We start from the raw sequence: 22,432 nt of genomic DNA, 5'->3' as shown, positions 1-22,432 counted from the left end.
CTCTAATTTTAGTCTGCTATTTGCTTGGATACATCTCAGCTACAAAGCTCACTAATCAATTTTTAAAAATAAAATAACTCCTTATGAAATAATTTATAATAGGTATTAATAAAAGTTTATTTCCAGAGACTGACCCATTTTTAAAATTAAGTATGACTTACAAAAAATGATGAGCAGTAAATCATTTTTAAATTAAGAGTTGTTTTATACTGTATATTTCTTCTGTTCTCAGTATTCTTCAAAAAGCTAACATTTTCATTCAAATGACTTGTTGAAGGAAACTGACAATGTTGCTATAAGCATTTAAATAACATTTAACTATCTCATCAGCCTTTACCTTCTCATCAGCTGCCATATCAATGCTAGCGTAAGTGTTGGATTCCCTTCATTTAAGTCCTGCCCAGCAATGCCAACCAAAGAGAATTTGGCCTTATTCTTCCCAAGTTCCACTGCATAGTTACAGTTTTCAATCTATAAGTAAACAAAACGTTTTTTTAAATAAAAACAAATCTTTAAAAAAAACATAGTCCTAGAATGTATCAGCCTAGTTCAAAAATCTGAAAAATAATAATCTTACTTTAAATTTATGTCAGAATTAGAAATGGCTATTTCCATTATATTTGAAGATATCAAAAAATTGAGGGGTTAAGCACAGGCTAAACAGAATATCTGGTTGGAAATTTTTTAAGAGCTGAAATGTTCTTAGGGGGCTGGGTTAAATCATCTTTAAGATCCCCTCCTATCCTATAAGTCTTAAGTGTGTGCCTTGGTTAAGATTACACAGCTCGCTAGTGGTAAATCTGTGACTAAACCCCTAGGTTGCCAGCATCCTATAAATACAGATAAAAATATTGCTGTGTTTAAAAATTAAGGGATTGAAGGGAAAACACTGTTTAATTCATTAAGAACCTAACTTTGCTCCATATATTCTTTATGCAGATCATTTTCATCCTCTGAAATCATCTTTTGGCCCACTTTCTTCCACAAAGGTTTAACTTTAAGAGTACCAATGTTTTTTCTTTTGGACTCCTATACTACTTATTTTATAAGTCTTACGCACTGTCTAGTACTCAGCTTTTTACATAGGAGGGGAGGTTCAAAAGTTCATGGAAAAAATCTATTATCATTTAATTCCATTTCCACAAACGTTTTGAAGCCCCCTCATATATATACACATACATACAGGTATGCTTTGCTTAATGTCTATGGTATGTTCTGTGAACATGGACATTATATGATTTGGACATCATGCAAACAGCATTTTAAAGCCTCTTCCAGTTGTGCTTGTTGCCGCTGCTGCTGGAGTTTGTTGTTTCCTAAATCCTCAGTCTGTTCCTCTCCAGTCTCCTAAGGTAATTCTAGTATTTCCAAATACCAATTCCTCATTGATGCTTTTCATGGTAAGTATAGCCAGTGGTCTTTCCTTCCTTGGAATTCATAACATTCACTTTTGCTTACATGGCACTTCACTGTAGCTGTTTTCCCAACTATCTTATCTCCTCCATTTCCTAATGGCTTTGAGGATCAAGTCCATGCCTTACACTTTTTTATTTCCTGCAATTCAATGTACAGGTAATAGATAATGAATAAATATCTGCTCAAAGTATAAATGAATAATCAGCAAGGATTTGGGAAGTTACGATGATTATAAAAAAGAATGGACTTATAGTGTATTCTCTAGGAAATTAACTCAGTACTACAACTTACTAAAGAGAAAAAGAGTTTTATAAAGTATCTGACTGGAGACTAGCTTTATTTTTCCAAACATTTATTACAGCAAATGTGAACAAAGGCTATCACATTTTGGTTTGAATCAGTATCATGGGGACAGACCACATTTTCCCGAGCTAGCCCATCAAAAGTCAAATCCACTGCCATCAAGTTGATTCTGACGTATAGTGACCATATCGGACGGAGTAAGGAGCTCTCTGGTAGCACAGTGGTTATGAATCAGGCTGCAAGCCGCCAGGTCAGCAGTTCAAAACTACCAGCTGTTCCACGGGACAAAGATGAGGCTTTCTGCTCCCGTAAAGATTTACAGCCTCGGAAACCCTATTACAGGGTCGCTGTGGGTCAGAACCAACTCCACGGCACACAGCCACCACCACCATAAGATAGAGTAGAACTGCTCCTAGGGTTTCTGAGGCTGTAAATCATTAAAGAAGAAGACAGCCTCATCTTTCTCCTGTGAAGCGGCTGGTAGATTTGAACTGCTGTTAGCAGTTAGTAGCCCAACACATAACCTACTGCACCACCAGAGCTACTTTTACAAGCTTATAAATTCTGAATCCTCTTTTATATTAAAACAGTAACAACATATCCATGGTCATTATTTTGTTCACCTTCTTCATGTTCCCTCCGAGAGCAGGATAAGGAGGTTTGTTGACATGGCTCCAGTTGACTGGCACACGAATCATTTCATAAAGCTGAAAGATCACTAGTGCATCTGTAAGGTCACTAGAAACAGAAAAGTACAGCAAATGAAGGAGGAGGCCATTTTGGTGCCATCTAATTTTATTAAACACACTGCAGATGGGCCATTTAATACTTAACAAACTGCAGGATCTATCATTTGACCCAGAATTTTCAATCTAGGAGTTATGAAAATTTTTTCATAAATGTTTACATAGATATACATATACACATACATATATATACACACACACACATATGGGGTCCTGGTATGGCACTGTAGGCTACGCACTGGACTGCTAACCATAAGGTTGCCAGTTAAAACTCACCAGTTGCTGCTTGGAAGCCCTATAGAGGGTCATAATGAGTAGGAACCAACTCAAAGACAATTAACAACAAGAATATATGTATATACATGTAGTAGCATATCCTTAATGTCCATTTATATAAATATTTTTTGTTGTTAAGTACCATGGAGTCAGTTCTGACTCATAGTGACCCTACACAGGATTTCCAAAGACACAAATCTTTACGGGAGCAGAAAACCTCATCTTTCTCCCACGGAATAGCTGGTACTTTCAAACTGCCGACCTTGAGGTTAGCAGCCTGATTCATAACCACTACGCTACCAAAGCTCCATAAATATATAAAACCCCATGGATTATGGTGGAATAAAAGTTATATGTGTCCCTTCAGACTCTATCTGGACCTCAGACATTGCTTTGTGTTATATTGCAAATGGATGTTTTGAAGGAGTCAGTTAAAAAAATAAAAGATTGGAAATTCATAGCCCGGGTTCTTGATTGGATGTTTTTGTGGATGTTCCTACAGGTTTCAATTGTTGGATCTCTTGGGCTTTTTGTTCCTGTTATTTACAAATGGGTAAATATAACAGTACTCATTCATACTGGAAATGCAAGTGAATAATACTTTCTAAGGGGCTATCAGTTTAGCTACTGAAAGACACATACCTACATCTTATGACACCTTGTATAAAATTATGAAAATATAATAATTAAATTTTGATGCAAGTTTTAACAGGTTAATGCTTGCTAAAACCCATTTATCTCAAACACTGTCCACTAGACCATGTACCTGCATGACAGAAGTAATGTGACCAAATAACATTGAATCTTCTAAACATAGCATCAAAATATTATCTGAACTATACTACTGATATTCAGTATTTGTACCCTGGCAAATCATTCTAATTTGTAAACAGTAAAGTGAATTTTTTTATTATGCTGGAAATTTCTAGATGTAGTCAAAGACTGATTTTAAAACCTGTATTTTGTAAAGGTAGACATAGTTAAGATCTTTCTGTTCTCTAGGTAACAACTCATCTTTAGTTTAATATGATACTCATTAAGTAAGCCACTCAATAATGACAACAATTTAGTGTGGTGCTGCTTTCCATAACCAACATTTTTGAAAAATGAAAAATGGAGACTGGGTACTCCTTTATCACTTACTGTATTTTTTAGAGGCTTAAACTGAACAACTACTGTATTAACTATTTTTACAGCACCCCTTCCTTGTGAAATCATATAATAAGCAACTTGCATGGACATGTAGTAGTGTATCCTTAATGTTAATTTTTAATTCCTTTTTCTACATTTTCCATAAATTGTGGTAGCATTTCTTTAACCTTGATCTCAGAATAGTCCACTATAATGACAGGCGACCCATTTCCAAACTATGCCTATGGATATCACGGGAGTACTGGTGTGGTGCTGAAGGATAAGCATTAGACTGCTAATGGCAAGGTCAGCAGTTGAAACCCACCAGTCACTCCTTGGTCAGAACCGACTCTGTGGCATTTAACAACAATAACTACATATATGTTGTTTGTTGTTGTTAAGTGCCATTGAGTTGGTTCCGACTCATAGCAACCCTGCATAGGGTTTCCAAGGAGTGCCTGGTGAGCTTCAAACACTGATCTTGCAGTTCAAACCAACTTCACCAGGAAACCCTGTACAGGGTTGCTATGAGTCGGAACCGACTCCACAGCCCATAACAACAAAAACAATATAAATAAATAATATATGGTCGTGGAGGTTGTGTGCTGTGGAGTCAGTTCCAACTCACAGTGACCCTTTATAGAGTTTCTGAGGCTGTAAATCTTTACAGGAGCAGAAAGGTTCGTCTTTCTCCTGCAGAACAGCTGGTAGTTTTGAACTGCTGACCTTGAGGTTAGCAGCCCAACTCATAACCACTACACTACCAGAGCTCCTTTATATATATATTTAATAACAACTATGTATATAGAGTTGTTAAATATATTTCAACCACAAACCTTGTGGTTAGCAGTCCAGTGTTTATCCTACAGTGACACACCAGGATTGTGTGTGTGTGTGTATGTGTGCGCGTATGTGGTCCTGGTGGTGTGGCACTATAGGATATATATGAGGGGTCTTCAAAAAGGTCATAGAAACATTCCATTATCTTTAAATTCCATTTTTCCACAAACTTTTGAACTCCCTCATATATACAGACAATGTACATGTACATTGCCAGTCTTTATAAATCTGGAAACTAATACCTGGCAGTAGGGATCTGTTGAATGACTACTCAGATAATGAATTCCTGGGTATACATAAGGCCGATTAGGAAGATCTGTATGGACTGTATGAAAGCTTTACAATACATACTAAGTTTTAAAAAGCACTGCAAATAGTTTGATCCCATTTATTTATTTATTTTAATTTAAGAATGATCTAGGGTAGGGACTATCCCTAGGAAGGGAAAAAGGGAGTATGAAAAAGACAAGGGAAAATTAGCGTATACTTTTTTAGTTATATGCATCCTGAAACTTCTGTAGTTAAAATGAGTTCATACATGACTTACATATTATGATTTTTCTTAGATTTAAAATATAATTGTAAGAAAGTCACAATAGTTACTCAGACAACTGTTCATGTTTAAAAAAAAAATAATGCAAGAAGAGGAAAGCGTTTAGGAACAAGTACAAGAAGTGAGACAATTACTACTTTGGATTCAGAAAAACATGTTGTTTTGAGATGTTCAAAGTATGTCTGTAGAGTCTGTTATCAGTTCTGTGTACTAAGGACAATGGAGCCCTGGTATGGTCCATTAGAATAATCAATCACAAGGGCAGCATTTCAAACCCACTAGTCACTCTTTGGGAATCCTATACAACACAACAACCTCTGCGGTGTATTATGTAACTGTTCCTCAACAACTTGTCTGATGATTTATGCTTCGCTAAGATTATATTCAAGTTACTTTGCGTTTTCTGAGCACACACCATATGGCACTGAAGAGAAGTGAGTGGCCCAGTGGTGAGTAATAGCAGGAGAAAGTCTAACATCAGAATAAAGTAAGCGCTGACTAGCTTATCTCTATAGGAATAAGGAGCATCTTGTATTTAATTTTTTTTAAAAATCACTGAAGGATGTGTACAAGTTCTAAAATCTCACCTATTTCATGAATTTTGTCTTTTGTGGTTTAAATGAATACATTCTTATACCCATATCCAAACCAAAACCTATTGCCATTGAGTCAATTCTGACTCCTAGCAACCCTGTATAGCACACTTCAGAGGCTATAAATCTTTCTAAGAGCAGAAAGCTTCATCTTTCTCCTGCTGGTAGGTTTGCAATCGACTCAGTGCTTATCCTGCTTATTACAAGGGCTCCTTTATACATACCGATGTTGTTGTTAAGTGTAGTATCATATTATTATTTAAAGCTCAGAGACTTCAAGATAAATTTCAGAATTAACTTGTAGAAAACTTCGAAGACTGAAACCCTGATTTTGATTTTTGGATTCCAGAACTGTGAGAAAACAAATTTATGTTCTTTAAAGTCACCCACTTATGTGTATCTTGTATGGCAGCTTAGAAAGCTAAGGCAGCATTCCTCCATATATTTTTTAATATTCAGATACAAATAGTAAAATTTCTAACTCAATTACAAATGAGATCATATTACACCTTTGCTCTTTTCTCGCAATTATGTTATAGACTTCCTTTCCATTATGTATTACGGAATTCTTTAGTCCATAAAAGATCTGACCTCCAATATTTGAGTGCTTTACTGCCCAGCTCGATGGCACTTAACAACAACAACAACAACTGCCCAGCTACTGTAACGGGAGTACTCATCTAAATTACATCTTTTTTCATCTAGCTGAATTTACATATTCTTTGAGAGTTTTCAAAGAATGAGCCCATCACATCAAAGCCAGTTACAATAAGGAAATACTGGATTTAGATTCTAAAGAAGAGTTTGAATATATGAGAGGTTTGAAAAAGTTTGTGGGAAAATGGAATTAAAAGATAATTACTTTTTTCCACAAACTTATTGACGCTCCTTCATACACCAAAGTGCAGAAATTGCATCATAAATCCTCAGCCACTGAACTTAGTGTCTTTGATATTTGCTTTCATTCACATTTTAACAATAAGTCACTTAATCCTGACCAAAATGTTCCCTTTATGTATAAATTATTAATAGATTCAGTTCAATTTTTTGCCTAAAAATATGCAATTATTTTTTGAAGTTGAGTTCGTTTGCATTTTTTCAAGGCAAGTTGGTAGGTTCTGCAATGAAGAGAGAAGATTTCGTCCCATCCACATCTTAGAAGGAGATACATTGTACACTGTTAGTACCACCAGACCGCACTGTGAGTGATTCAGCATAATAATCTTTTAGTACTAACAATTTGATGTCATTTTAAAACTAGGAATAAAATAAATTATAATCATTACTCACAGAAATCAAGTTATTTTTACAACTTGTAAAATATATACAACAAATTATAGAGTGAGAGAGGATTTCTGGCCCCCAAAAATAGATGAAAAGAATGTGAACTAAAATTATAAATGTTGATATGATAAAAAAATAATTTGCTCAAATAATACTGTCATTCTAACCTGTTAAAACTAGAGAACTATATTGCTTCCCTGATCAATATCAATGTAGTAAGATATATAACTTTTTAAAAATGATAACTGACACTATCCAACTCTTCTTTTCAGATACTTTGTGAAAAGCCATTGTTTTGTCAATCCCCCAGGTATTATGAAACTCTAAATGTTGGCTAAAGTTCTTGTAAGTTTAGAAAATGTTCTCATATAAACATACTACCATTTGAAAACTCAAAAAATCATGTCCTGACTATAAAATTGACACAGTAAAAGCTTTACCTGTACAAATGATTAATGTATGGATTGACTCCCAAGGAATTCATCCAGTTCCGAAATGTCCTCTCTTCCTTGCTCTCCCCTATAGTAGACACAAGTTCACACTGATGATTCATGACAAAAAGAATCAGAAACTTTATTTTGAACCATTCTGACAGGTTTACATACTTCGTCACAGTTCCTGTAACACTATAATTTCCTTAAGGGGAAAAAAGTCCCCTTTCCCCACTGTGTGGGAAGCCTCCATTTGTTCTAAATGTCTCCGTGTATGTTCCTTTGTTGATGTGTATGAATTACTAGAACCATGGATTTCTCTGTCCAGAAAAGTACATTGTATTTATGGTTAACTATGAAAAGGAGCAGCTAAACTTTAACAAACTCTTTTAGCAGTTAGGGTAGCATTAAGATATTAAGTGGAAATTCAAAGGCTATACCTTCCCCAATGTGGTGCTGGTTTTATATAGGAAAATGTCTGAGTATACAAACCTACATTTTAATCATACCAAGCAGCAGGGAAGGAGAGCAGGAACGACAGGTAACATAAAAATATGTTATGAGGAACAGAACTATTTTACAGGCTTTCTGAGATTTCAAACATACTACAGTTTGAGACTCAAAAAATCGCGTCCTGACTATAAAGTTGAAACAGTAAAAGATTTACCTGTACAAATGATTAATATATGGAAATATATAATTTTCCAATATACAGCCCCCACAAAACTTGCTAAGAGAAAGACACAATTCATCATAGCATATCTCTGGACTGTACAGGTTACCTTAAGGATACTGTTGCTGCAGGCACTATTATGTAACCTAGGATAGCCTAAGCTCCTCAAGCATTCCTTCATAGCAGTGCTTACACCATCTGAAAGGAAGATATGGATTAAATAGCCACAAAGTAGGCAGAGATAGGAGCTATCCATGTTCCATCTGCCTTCTTGTCATCCTCTGGATTTCAAATAGTCCTAAGTGACTATAGTATTATTTTCCTCTTAGCAAAGTTAGATGATAATGGAATGTCCTAGCCTCCATCTGATTACCAAACTCCTGGAAAAAGATTTATGGTACATCTCTCATCACTCCTAAGCCATAGCAAGTTCAGCTGACTCTTTAGATTTGGGCCCATGTGAGGGTATTTGGCATATAAATCTCCAACTGTCCATACTCCAGGGGCCCATTCCTACAGAGCTATCCCCTCAGTCAAGGCAAGTGCCACAGGCAATATACACCAGGGAGCTCTGGTAGCGTAGTGGTTACGAATCGAGCTGCGAACCTTAAGGTCAGTGGTTTGAAACTACCAGCTGCTCCGTGGGAGAAAGATGAGGCTTTCTACTCCCATAAGGATTTATACCCTCGGAAACCCTGTACAGGGTTGCTATGGGTCGGAACCGACTCAAAGGCACTTAACAACAGCCCAGAATAGGATCAAAACACGTGCAAGATCGAAAGGACTCTATTATATGTCTATTGTTGAGAAGATAAACCGTCCATTACATTTTCATGAAGTTTTCAATACCATGACCTGCTTCCTCAGAATCTGCTTCAATTCTTACACTATTCTATAGTCTCATCATTTCTTGCTTAATTTTCTGCCTCAGTCTGCTATATCTAATAAACAACTTGTATGAGAATTTTTTTTAAATCAAGTTAAATGAAGTATTCCTAGAATGTATGCTTGTCTTGTTTGTAGGCGTTATTGAACAGTGTGAATTAAAGATTTGAACTGTCCTCAAAGGGATGTAAACCAACATACCATGATTAAAAGTTGGATGCATGTGTCTTTAGATTTGCCTTTTAGTTTTTTCTCTAATTATATCTATCTGCTATAGTTATATTGCTATTTATATATTTTTTTCTTATAGTAATTAGAGAATTTGTATATTATTTCCAGCCAGGAGAATCTAAATTACTGTACATTTTAAAATTATAAATAGTGTATCACAAAAGCTGAAGTTAAAGTAATATCTAAATTCTGTTGAGCCTGATGAAGCAGTGAATAATATATATTTTTAAATGAGCTTATATTTGATGGAGTTAGGAAACTCTTTTATGCTTCATAAATTCATATTTTTTCCTACTTTTTCCTCAGTCAATTACATAATTACTACTTTTAACTTCTGATACCTGGAAAGTAAAGCAGATTTTATAAGTAGTATTTATTTAAAATCTTTTCAAATTGCCTGAGTAAATAAATGCTCAAAGCCAGAAGCACTATGCGTTGTTGCAAGAGCCATACTAAAGTACTGCAAAAACATATGTATTCCAGATTGGAAACTCTTATCAGAATTTGTGGACAACTCAAGTAATCTTGGAAATAAAATCTTAACTGCTGATACACAAGATGGAAAGAACTATAAAACATTTCTTAAGCTTACAGGGTCAAACTAACATCTGCAATTGATAAAAGTCTCAGAGAAAATAAAGAGTATATTAAAAAGTAGGCTACTAAGAGGAAAGAGAAGATAACACCCCACTACTGAAAGCTCACTAAGTGCTACTGGGTGCTTTCCTCCTCCTGCCTGACCATAGTGTGCTATGCTTTTCATTTCTAATCACATCCAACTTGTTCTACAGCTCTTCAAAGTAAATAGTAGGCCTCCTGGTGTGGTGCTGTAGGATCAGCACTGATCTGCAAACCACAAGGTTGGCAGTTCAAACCCACCAGCTGCTCCTCAGAAACCCTATACAGGATCGCTGTGACTCAGAACTGACTTGACAGCACTTAACAACAACAACTATGAGAAAACCAAGGCTCACAGAGGTCTCTGAAATATCAAATAGTAAAACCATGATTTGAGCCCACTCTGTCTAGTTCTGTGGCCTCTGTACTTTCTGTCACCACAAATGAACTCTGAGATGGTCTTATTACAAGTGGCCCACATAGTTTATTCAATTTGATATAAAGGTCAGATACTTAATTGGACTTTGAATTTTCTTTAATTACCTAGCGTTATATATTTTTTGCCAATGAGGACATACTAATATATGAATTTGGGATATAATAAGGTCAAGTTTCAAATTTCAGAAGGATCTATAAAAACAAATTTAGAGAAGAAAAATTCCAATGACAGTCAAAGTCAAATATATTTGGGGGAGATGTATCAGGACATACATATGTTCTAAGTAAAGACGATTGATAAATATTTCCCACATAATTTGCTTACACAAACACAGTGAATACTAATGGAAATATTGAGCAATCCTGTTCACACTGAAAAATTTCAAAAGCATGCTGAACACTAGCAAAAGAATTCAAACATGACAAACAGGATAGCGAGCAAGTTGGAAAAGGTATCTAGCAAGAATTCAGGGACTATAAAAAGAAGATCATTTTTAATATGCCACTCTAAACAGTGCCTTCTACTGTTAAGACACAAAGGAATTTTGAAATTTTCCAGACTGATAAAAACTTAACAGTTTTCCTTTTTGTTTAATAGTTTTCGTTCTAATCCCTTATCCTATAATTCTGTTTGCTGAAAAAAAATCTACATTTTGTCTATTTTCCTTCTCCGTTACATATTTATGTGTGAATATAATTTTTATTTTATTTTACCAGACCTTGGGAAGCATGAATTAGTCATAGTCCTCATATAAATTCTTTAATTCTGAAACTTTTCATTAAACAAAATAATATTACATATGAAGTGACAAAGACAATGGAATACTGGTTGTGGCAGTCCAAAGGAAAAAGATCATGTAACTAATTTCTCCTATCTCACTGGGGAAGAAGAGTGAGGATGGTGATGTGAGAGACTGAACGCTGCCAATTAAAATTCTCCTCACCAAGAAGAATCCCTCCTTCAAGACTTCCTTCTCCAAACCAGGACAAGAAAGGAAACCTTAGGATTGATCCCTTCCCCCAACAACTGCTACAATTGCTGCCACCTTTCCCTTCATTGTGGGTGTTGGTATGCATGTGGGTGAGGGTGTGAGAATGGGAGAAGGAAGGAAGGAGAGACCAAGAAACATAGATAAGGAGAAAGAGAACTAGCTATTAAGAACGTTTTGTCATTATGACAATTCGTATATTGTAAGCATCAATGACATTCAGTAAATGTAGCGTACCTAAAATAATATTATATAATCTATGTTCTAGAATCTAAATGAGTTCTTTCAAAGATTAGTTATCACAGGAAAGGGATGCAAAATTTACATCAAATCATGAAATGCAGTTGTCACACAGAAATGGCTCCTAATGTGTTTACAACTGCAATATCCCATCGTTATAGAAGGCAAATTAGGTGGCAAGTTTACATAATCAAAGCCTTGCTCTGCTATTTTCATTAAGCTTCATTTCATTTATGTTCCTTGCTTCTAGTCATTCATTATATAGGCATATTAAGACAGAAGTAACACAGCATGAACAATGCAAAAGATAAATACCAACCCAGAATGAAAGAATAAAAGGTACTAATAAAAAACAACATTCAGAATGAATATATAGAGTATAGAAAAGTACTAAATACAGTACCTACATTAGGAGGGGTCAAATCTGCATTTCACAAAGCAAAATAGGAAAGTGTTATAAATTATGAGACAGGTAATGACAGCCCACACACAACAAGACAAGTAATGAATACTGTAAATTTTTTCATGTACATAACATTAAAAAGAGAATGATACTGGAGTCAAACTGTAGTTTCCAAAGGAGGGGGGAAAAAAGAGCTACAAATAATTATTTATTCCAAGAGATAGTTTATTGTCCATATTGGTGGTGGAATTACTATTATGTGATCACTTAAGAGAAAATCTCAAACAAATTCTAGTTTTCACTTATCTGGAAACAACAGATAAGATTACTCCAGCATTCTCTTTTAGCCAAAACCAACATCTACTTTTTGTAATTTGAACGTTGTAATGAATATACATATTTACACCCACTAACTTTCTTCTCCCACCACAATCCCCTACCTGACAGTGTGGAAGGGCAGTGCCACAAGAAGATAAATACAGTGAGTCAGTTTAAAGCAGAAAGATCTTACCTTCCAATAAATTTATATCGATGTCATTATTATCAGGCTTGTGTAGGCATGGGTATGTGTTAAACAGATTAGCTACAAAAGCTAAATTAAGTTTAGGATTGCCTGAAACCACATCTGCAGGAGTAACAAACTGTCTGCAGCCCAATTTATCTGCTTCTTGAAGCATGAATCCAGCACGCTTCAGGTCATTTTTCTCCTAAACAATGAAATTCAACAAAAACAGTCAAAAATCAAACTTTTGATTGATATTTTTAATTTATATACATATTTCTAAGCTATTACTTTTCTGGAAATAGATCAAATAACAGGTCAAAATAAGGTCAGAATGTGCAAGATTTCCAAATCAATGCCCCCATTTCTTTTGTAAATCAATAAAGCATCATCTTGCTGTGTCACTGAGTTACATTTCACACTCATTCCTGTTGTTTTTGTTGTTAGGTGCAGCACAGTCAGTTCAACTCATCAAGAGGCTGTACACAGCGCTGCAACAGGACTCCTTGTTCCTGTAATACTCAACAAAATTGTCAAATATTATTCCACTTAGTTCTTACTGGAGTCCTGGTGTGGCTCCCTAGGATAAGCACTCAAACTCAAGGTCGGTTTGAACCACAAGATTGGTGGTTCAAATTCAACGGCCTGTCCTTGGAAACCCTGTACTGGGTCGCTGTGCATGGGAACTGACTCGAAGACACTTACCACCAACAACAAAGTTCTTGCTGGTCAAGACTTTAGGTAATTTGTTCAAGGTCACCTACTAGAGTGCCTTGTGTAGATAAGAGGCCTAGTTATTTTACCCATCCTACCCTGAGTGCTATTTCCAAATGACTTTTTTCTCAGTAATAAAAAAATAGGTTGGAATACACATTAAAAATACTAAAATCAAAAGAAACAGCACTTTACATAATTACAAAATCATAGAAACAAAACAAATGCCTGTCAATACAAGACAACATAAATAAAGATGTGATATAATCAATCATACAAGCAAAAATCTTAGCAATTTAATAATAATTTCAAAAATATGTACTAGGAACTTAAGTACAACATGATAAAGCTTGATGTTAAGTTAAAAGGTAAGCTAAAAATTTATGGAAACAATACAAAAAAGAACAATGCATGCAAGGTTCAAGATAATGGCTCTCATGGGGTAAGGAAGAAAGATGAGAACTGTAACTGCTAACTGGTAATTAATGTCAAGGTCTTAGTTTTCCTGTTGAATTAAGTGTTCATGCTGACTCATTCTAATTTTAAATATCAAACAAATACCACAAACAAAAATAAATAAAGGAGCATACATAGATTCATGATGAAAGTATATCATGACCAAAAATTATGGTTTATTTTTGTGCACCAATGTTGCAAAAAAATGAAAACAGAGAAGGCAAGAGGTTCAATACTATTAAGCAATGAAAAAGTCTCAGAGTTGTTGTTGTTATTGTTAAGTGCCTTCGAGTCAGTTCTGACGCATAGTGACCCTGTACAGGATTTCCAAGGAACGGCTGATGGGTTCGAACCACCAACACTGCAGTTCAAACTGACCTTGCAGTCCAGTGCATTATGCTGCAGCATCATACCATCAACAAATCATAGTTTTATTGGATTGAGACCTTCCTTAGGTTTTAATTCAAACTATTTTTAAAATGACATTTCTGAGACAGTTGAAAATGTGCCTATTAGATCTTATCGGAGTCCTGATGTGGCACTGTGGGTTAATGCACTGGACTGCACACTTGGTTTGAACTGCAAGGTCGACTGTTCAAGCTTACCAGCCACTCCTCGGAAACCCTACACAGGGTCACTTGGGTTGGAACTGACTCTAAGGCACTGAACAACAATAACAACAACATCAGATATTATTATCACTATTGTTCATTTTAAACTAAGATAAAGTATTATGATGTTTAAGTTTTATCTTTTAGAAATAAATAATTCATATTGAAATATTTATAGATGAAATTGTAAGATAGCTACGATTTGCTTCAAAATAATGCAGAAGAGGGAAGAAATATGTAGGTGACAAATGGAACAAGACTGATCACATGGTGATCATTTCTGAACCTGGAGAATAATACACAGGAGTTCAGTCTACTAAACTGAGCCCATGTACACTTGTTTATTTTGAAATTGTTCCATAATTTTTTTTAAGTTCCTAGTTTTTTAAGAACTTGAAAATAATTGGCAAATTTTCCATAATCTTTCAATGCTATGTTTATGAGACATTTCATAATAATGTATTATTAATTAGTAATGATTCACTCAATCTGCCTTTAAAACCATAGATCTTGTACTTTAAGTATTTAACAGATTTTCATTCAAACTATATATAGCCTGACCATATTTTTAATGCTTAGGTAAAAGCGGCCCTGGTATTTATAATGTATACTAAACATATTTCCTAGCAAATGGCTTTGGTTGGTCAGAATCTGTACCAATCCTTCTTACATCACAAATATTAGGAACTGCTTTTAATTGACGTGATTTCCAAAGATAACTTAGTAGAAACTAAACCAAACAAAAAAAACCTTGGTTATCAAGTCAATTCCAACTCATGCAACCCCATGTGTCATAACAGAATTGAGTTGCATAGGGTTTTTTTGACTGCAGTCTTTATGGAAGAAGATTGGCAGGTGTTTCTTCAATGGTGGCATTGGGTGGGTTCAAACTGCCAGCCAAGAACAAACTATACCACCCATGGGAACTTAATTTAGCAGAATTGACAAGGTTATCAATCTAGTAGCAGTCTGGTATATTCCAGTTGTGTTGCACCAGGAAAACAAGGATGTAGAGTTGATTCCACACATACTCAATGCCAGAATTCTTCAATCCCTCTCTTCAGTCATGACAGCCTGGTGGCTCAGGCTGGAGACTTGGAGCCTAGGGTATGGAAAAACTTTTTGACAAGCAAAAGGTCAAGTTTTAATGAAGGGCTGAGGGTTCTAGAGGACTGCATTCTAAAAATTATACTCACATTAAACCCTGAAAGGTCAATGGCAATGGCAGGTCCACCGTCCCTATCACCTTTAGAGGCAATCTGATTAAGCAGGTGAAAATAGGCTCTTGAATCCTTCAAGGAAAGAAATGAAATACATTTTTTAAATAAACAAAATCATCATTAAGCATAGAAAAAATTTTTTCTCAAATTGAGGAAACTATCTCCATCCCAAAGAATATACTAATAACTTAGAAGCTTTACTTAAAGAATACAGAATTACTTGTAGAGCTCTAAACATGCCATTCTGGGTCATCCCTCTGAGATTCCAATAATGCTTTTCTCTAAAACTGAAACACCTTTCCTCACTTTTGGCATTTGGTTTACTCATCAGTTATCAAATCAGGTATTAATTCCCGGAAGCCTTCCCTGTTTTTTCTAAAATGAACTAAGTATACAGCACCTATCACCTCTATTGATAATAAGCAGTGGTCACACTGTTAAATTATCTAATACAGGTTTCTCCAAAGATGGTTATCATAATTCCTCCCTCTATATATTAAAGTAAAAAAGCACTGCTGGACATGGAGAGAGGGAGCAGCTGAGGACTCTAGATTCATAGGAAGACAGGGACAAAGAGCTGATGGCCAGGAGGCAGACTTGCAGAACATGCTGTTTGGTGGTATACATTATCATATATGCCTGAGTGTTAAAAAAAAAAAAAAAAGAGGTAAAATGAATAGAGAGAAATACTGTTATCTGATGGTACATAGAAAGGATTATAATTGTTGTAATAAAACAAGGTATATGATTGTTGAATGTAAAACTGATGACCTGCCATGTAAACTTTCTCAATCCACAAAACCTTAAAAAAGGAGACTTGCTACTAACTAGGGTTCCAGTTTATACATGCACCAGTTTATTCTCATTGAAATATGTTTAAACATGTCACTGCGATCAGTAGATGGCTGCAGACAAGTTTTCTCTGTAATACACTTGTCCTCATCTTGCTAGGGTGCCTTAAAAAATATCCAAACAAAGCAGTGGCTTTCAAAGTAATACGCTAAGCCACTTAAATTCAAAAAAGAATGCAGTGACTGATTTTTGGGATTCCAAATAGGAATTCTTGGTAGATTTCTTGCAGGGTGCGAAGTGATTAAGGGAGATTATGATGAAATGTCAAGAAAATTGAAAACTGCATTGGTGAGAAAAAGGCCAGGAAAGTTGCACCAAGGAATTTATTTTCCATCACAATAATGCACAGGCTCATTATTCAAGTGTAGTTTTGGGCTGTTCCATGAGGATTGCATTGGGACACTTTACCCTGTCATCTTTTATGGTGCCCCGTCAGACTTCTTTTTGATCCCCAAACTCAAAGAAAATTGTAAAAGAATATGATTTAAGTCCTTGAGGATGCCAAAACTGCCATTCTGTTGCAAATCCATGAGTACAGAATTCTTTGGGAAAGGATTAGAGAGATGGAAACACCACCTTCAGAAGTGTATAGACCCAGTTGCAGGATATGTCCAATTATAGCTTCCTCACATTTTGATATTTTTGTTTAATACAGTTTTCAATAATTTTGTAGCAATACTTTCTTTTAAAACCTTTTTATTGTGAATTGAGTAAAGATTTACAGACAAGATGATCAATTTTACATTCAACAAATCACACACTTTGTTTCATCTTAATGATTGCTATCCCTTCCATGCAGCAACAAGTATCCCACTTCCTCCCTGTGTTTCCAATTTCTATTCCACCCAACTTCCCATCCCTTCTCAACTGTGTTCTTAAGTAAATGTTGCCCTTTTGATTTTTAGTGATTGACCCATTCCGTGGTGAGCATGCCTTACTAGTGTTGTTGTCCCTCCTACACATCTATCTACTACACGGCTGAAAATTAGGCCATCAGTGTGAGTTCCTTTCCAGACCTGAAGAGTGGTTGAGGGCCATAGTCTCTTTCTGACCACTAAGCCCAATCTTTTTTCTTTTCAATAATTTTGAGCTTTTTTCCTACATTTTCTCTCACTCTATCCAGGCCCCTCTAATGTGATCCCTTTCAGAGCAGTTGGTTGGTAGTGCTAGACGAGCACTAGTTCTCCTAGTCTAGTTCTTCTAGTTCTTCACATCTAGTTCTTCTAGTCTCACAGTCATGGAGACTGATGTTTACATGTTCCATTAGTCTGTTGGACTAATTGATTCCAAGTTTCTTTGATTCTCACCACTCTTCTTTCTTCTGCTCATGGAGAGACCAACAGCTGTACCTTAGAAGGCCACTCATAAGCTTTCAGGATCCCAGACACTATTCACCAAAGTAGAATGTTGAACATTGTGAACTATGTTATATAGCAATACTTTTTTACTTACCCTCTGATATACAGTTCCTTCTATCAAAACATAGAGTTAAATACACCCCCACCACACACACACACACATTTGTGCTAGCCTGTGACTTGTATTGACCAACAGAATGTGGTGAAAGTGATATTCAATGATTTCCAAGTCCAGGCATTAAGAGTTTCTGTTTCCTCTGTCTTGAAGTTAGCGTCTATATAAGAGGTCCAACTATATGAGACCATCATGCTTTAAGGAAGCCCAAGCTAGTCATGTGGATAGACCAAGGCACCAAACATGTGAATAATGGCTTGTACACCTTCCATCCCAGTCCAATTGCAACTGTATGCAACTGAGTTAGTGATCCCAGCCAAACCCATGTGAAAGCAGAAGTATCTAACTAAATATAGCATAAACCTACATGAGAAATAACAAATTGCTATTATTTTCAACCATTGAGTTTTGAGTGGTTTGTTAGGCAACAATAGATAACTGAAATATCCATTTAGATGTCTGTCTTGCTGTGTGTTTGTTATGCTTCTCAAGAGCTGTGTCTGTATCTTATTGATCTTTGCATCATCCATATCTATCATCATACCCTTTAGGATAGGTTCAATAAATGCCTGCTGAACTGAATTTTAAAATAAGAGAGCCCCTAAAAATAAACTTTTAACAAAATAAATACATTGTTACTTCTTTTGAAGAGAAATTTTGTCAACTAAGCTGTTATGGCAAAAACTTAACCTGACTAAAGGTATTAACAGATCAGAAGATGGAACATGAATTAGATGGAGCACTACTTATCCTACAAAAAAAGCAAACAGGGAAAAAAACTCACAGGGATCTAAGCCGGCAATGCCCGTCCAGGCCCTGACTAGGTAAGAATTAGAGGCAGGTGTGAATGTGATGATTTCTTCATCAAGTATCTCTTAATACAGAGGGAAGTGTTTCTAGCTGGTTTTGTTGAAAGACATTCCTCAAGACCCCTTTTGTCTATTCATTCTGATTCCCTTCAGGTAATCTGGTTTCCTGTTATTCAGTTACTGGTGAAGTGGGGAGTACCAGGTTGAATTGGTCAGGTAAGCAAGTGTTTGCAGTCCAGCAAACAGATGTTAATTCTCAGTCCAAATTATAACATTATCCTCATTATAATTTAGCCTAACTATGATGTTGCGCTGTGGGTTAATGTGTCAGACTGCAAAGCCGTTTGAACTGCAAGGTCGGCAGTTCAAGCTAACCAGCTGCTCATCGGAACCCCTATACAGGGTCGCTATGGGTCGGAACCGACTCGATGGCACTTCACAACAACAACAATGGCATAAAAAATAGGGAAGACCGCTTTGATTGGCTGAGGCTAGTCCCTCTTTCTTCTCATAGTCCCTCCTTCTTCTCACCAAAACCCATTCTCAAGACTCATAGTGACCCTATAAAGGTTTTCCAAAACTATAAATCTTTATAGGAACAGTTACCCTTATCTTTCTCCCTCAGACCAGCTGGTGGGTTTGAAGCACTGACCTTGAGGTTAGCAGCCCAATGCTTAAGTCACAGCACCAACAGGCCTCATTTTTCTTTTCACAGCCACTTTTATTTTTTATGAAAGCTAATAAATTGGTTTCTATTTTTCTATAGATTATGTGACTATAATTGGGGGCTGTGGTACCTCTAGGCCCTTAGTCAGCAGAACTAAATGACCTTTGTAACACTTTTCGGAGCAGGGCAGAAGCCAAGAGGCCACAAGGCCTGGGTGTGCCTGCAGACACTGCTGAGATGCTGTCCTGAGTATTCCTGATCCTGAATTGTAATCAGTATCTTCTTTAATAAACCCCATAATTGTGGGACAGATCTGTGAATTCTGGGTCGCCATTGCAACAAAGTACTGAAGCCAGCAGAGAAGTAGAGAGTATCATGGGAGGAATGGTTGGTGTTAGAATTAGTAAAAAGGTGGGAGGGTGGAAGTGTATCTGATCTATGCTGCATAAGAATCAGTCTTAGGCTGTAGCTGATGGTGAATCTCTCTCCTCATCAAGAAGTTAGAGAAGGCAGACAAAGACTACACCCACATGTTATTATTGCAGAGATCCACTTCTGAGGGAGAAATGTAAAATTTCATTTCTTATGCTAGGTGCCCCTGTGACTTAAAATTCAATTCAAATTTAAGTCTGAAGCCCTTATCGTTTTACAATACACATTCTTACTTGATTTCACATATTTGGGGATTAAAATACAAACCTTAATGTCGTTGCTGAAATTACTGATGGTGCGCCATCCTGCATTAGTCAGGTGGTAGTTCACCCACCGAAGCAGTAACTCCTCAGGAGAAAGCTTCATTAGCTCCTCTAGCTCTTCACCTTCCTTTAGCAATGCAATCAGTGCTGAGAGAAAAACAATGAGATGTCAGTTCTTTCTATAGTGAGTATGTGTCAATAAAAAGTAAAAATTTGGGGTGAGCTTACCTTCATTTCTGGAGATCTCAATATCAGCAAAAAGACCAACTTTGATAATCTGCCAAAGAAGTCCCAAGACCAAGTGAGGTTTTCCTTCTTTGAGGTCTTGTGCACCAATGTTGACCACTGTGCAACCAATGGCAGAGGCAGAATTCAGGGCAAGGTTTAAATTTTCCTGAATCGCAACAAAGAAAAATAAATACATGTGAAGCCTTATCTAAAAGTTGTGAAGTAAAGCAAGAAATAGCGGATTGCAGAAATTTTCAATTCAAAAAAAGAATAATTTTTTAAACTTTTTATTGTTAATTGAGTGAATATTTAGACACAAGATCATCAGTTTTACATTCAACAAATCATACACTTTGTTTTCATCTCAATGATTGCAATCCCCTCCGTACAACAACAGTTATCCCACTTCCTCCTTGTGATTCATATTTCCATTCCACCCACCTACCTATCCCTTCTCAACTTTGTCCTTAGGTAAATGTTGCCCTTTTGATTTAGAATAATTGACATTCAGTGGTGAGCAGGTCTTACTAGTGTTGTCCTTCCTTCCCCCAGTATACTTATTTACTGCTTGGCTGGAAATTGGGCCACAAGGGTGAGTTCCTTTCCAGACCTGAAGGGTAGTCAAGGGCAATAGTCTCAAGTTCCAAAAGTCTATTTCTGACCAGTGAGCCTGTTCTTTTTTTATAATTCTGAGTCTTTTTCTATATTTTCTGCCAATCTATATAGGACCTTCTAATGTGATCCCTTTCAGAGCAGTTGGTAGTAGTAGCTGGGCACAATCTAATTCTTTTGGTCTCAGAGTCGTGAAGACTATGCTCACATGTCCCATTAGTCCATTGGATTAATTGATTCCAAGCATCTTTCATTCACATTATTCTTTCTTCCACACACAGACAAACCAATAATTGTACCTTAGATGGTCACTCATGAGCTTTTAAGATCCCAGTTGGTACTCAACAAAGTAGGATGTAGAACACTGTCTTTTTGGACTCTGTTAGGCCAAGTGACCACGGTATCCTCTGGGACTATGGTACTGAACCCCCAGGCCCAGCAACACATTGCCTTAAAATGTTTGATAATAATATCTTAGAATTTTCATCATTTTGTCCGCTATATGCTTCATCACATTCATAGTTGTGTCTGTAGCAAAGGTAAAAACCCATGTACTTTCAATTCTTTAGAAATTGTGGGTACTCTCATTCTCCCTCCCATAGCCACAGAAAGTTGGAAACAAAGAAGGGTCAAGAGTTGGAAAACATAGCCTTGGTGAAAGACATGATGCTGGAAATCACACGCTAGAATTCTGCAAGACCGAAAAGATACTCATTTCAAATACCTTTTTAAAACACCATAAAAGGAGACTAAAAACATGGACATAACTAGATGGCATATACAAGAATCAAACCAACTACATCTGTGGAAAAAAACAATGGAGCAATTCAATATCATCAGCCACACTGAAATTCAAGAAGCTCAACGAACCCCAGAAAGGATAGACCCAATAAAGAAAATCACCGAGACATATCATAATCACATTCTCCAAAATCAAAGATAAGGACAGAATTCTGAAAGCAGCTAGGGAAAAGAGAAGGCAGGCAAGTCAGATTAACCTCAGATCTCTCCACAGAAACCATGCAAGCAAGAAGGCAATGGGAAGACATATATAAAACCCTGAAAGAAAAGAAACTCTCAACCAAGAATCCATTATCCAGCAAAGCTATCAATCAAATGCGATGGTGTAATCAAAACATTCCATGATAAACAGAAGCTAAGGGATCTTGCCAAAGCCAACCCTGTGCTACAAAGCATCCTAAAGGGAGTTCTGTGGACTGAGAACTAACAAGAACAGACAGCAACCAGAAATTGACATACGTGGCAGCACCACTGAGAACTAAATCGACAGACGGAAGAGTTGAGAACAGAACAAAACTGCAAGAGCAAATTCAGAGAATCTGGGATGTCAATCTATGATAAAAACAATTACAGTGTAAAAGAAGGAAACAAGTAGGAACAGAGATCCAGATGGTGAGAAGGTCAGGTAGATTACAGGATAAAATAGACTGCACTAAATGGACGGAAAAGTTAATGGACTATAAGGTAACCTCAAAGAAAATTAACACTATACAACATACCAAGAAACTAAAAATCCAAGAAA

At 36.3% G+C, this 22,432-nt stretch overlaps 1 protein-coding gene across 1 annotated transcript in view; it reads right to left on the bottom strand.

The window, feature by feature from the left end:
* The window catches only part of PLS1 (plastin 1), a 76,013-nt gene that overhangs the window by 7,447 nt on the left and 46,134 nt on the right, over positions 1-22,432 (bottom strand). Inside the window, exons 6-12 of the mRNA XM_006869857.1 lie at positions 20,278-20,443; positions 20,054-20,196; positions 15,530-15,625; positions 12,562-12,757; positions 7,583-7,661; positions 2,343-2,457; positions 338-471 (exon numbers count right to left, since the gene is read on the bottom strand). Of these exons, the coding sequence (XP_006869919.1) occupies positions 338-471; positions 2,343-2,457; positions 7,583-7,661; positions 12,562-12,757; positions 15,530-15,625; positions 20,054-20,196; positions 20,278-20,443 (929 nt within the window). The remainder of the gene's footprint in view (positions 1-337; positions 472-2,342; positions 2,458-7,582; positions 7,662-12,561; positions 12,758-15,529; positions 15,626-20,053; positions 20,197-20,277; positions 20,444-22,432) is intronic.

This window comes from Chrysochloris asiatica, unplaced genomic scaffold (assembly GCF_000296735.1).
Source record: "Chrysochloris asiatica unplaced genomic scaffold, ChrAsi1.0 scaffold00136, whole genome shotgun sequence".
In the NCBI taxonomy this organism is placed as follows: Eukaryota; Metazoa; Chordata; class Mammalia; order Afrosoricida; family Chrysochloridae; genus Chrysochloris; species Chrysochloris asiatica.
This window is presented reverse-complemented; position numbering and strand designations above follow the sequence as displayed.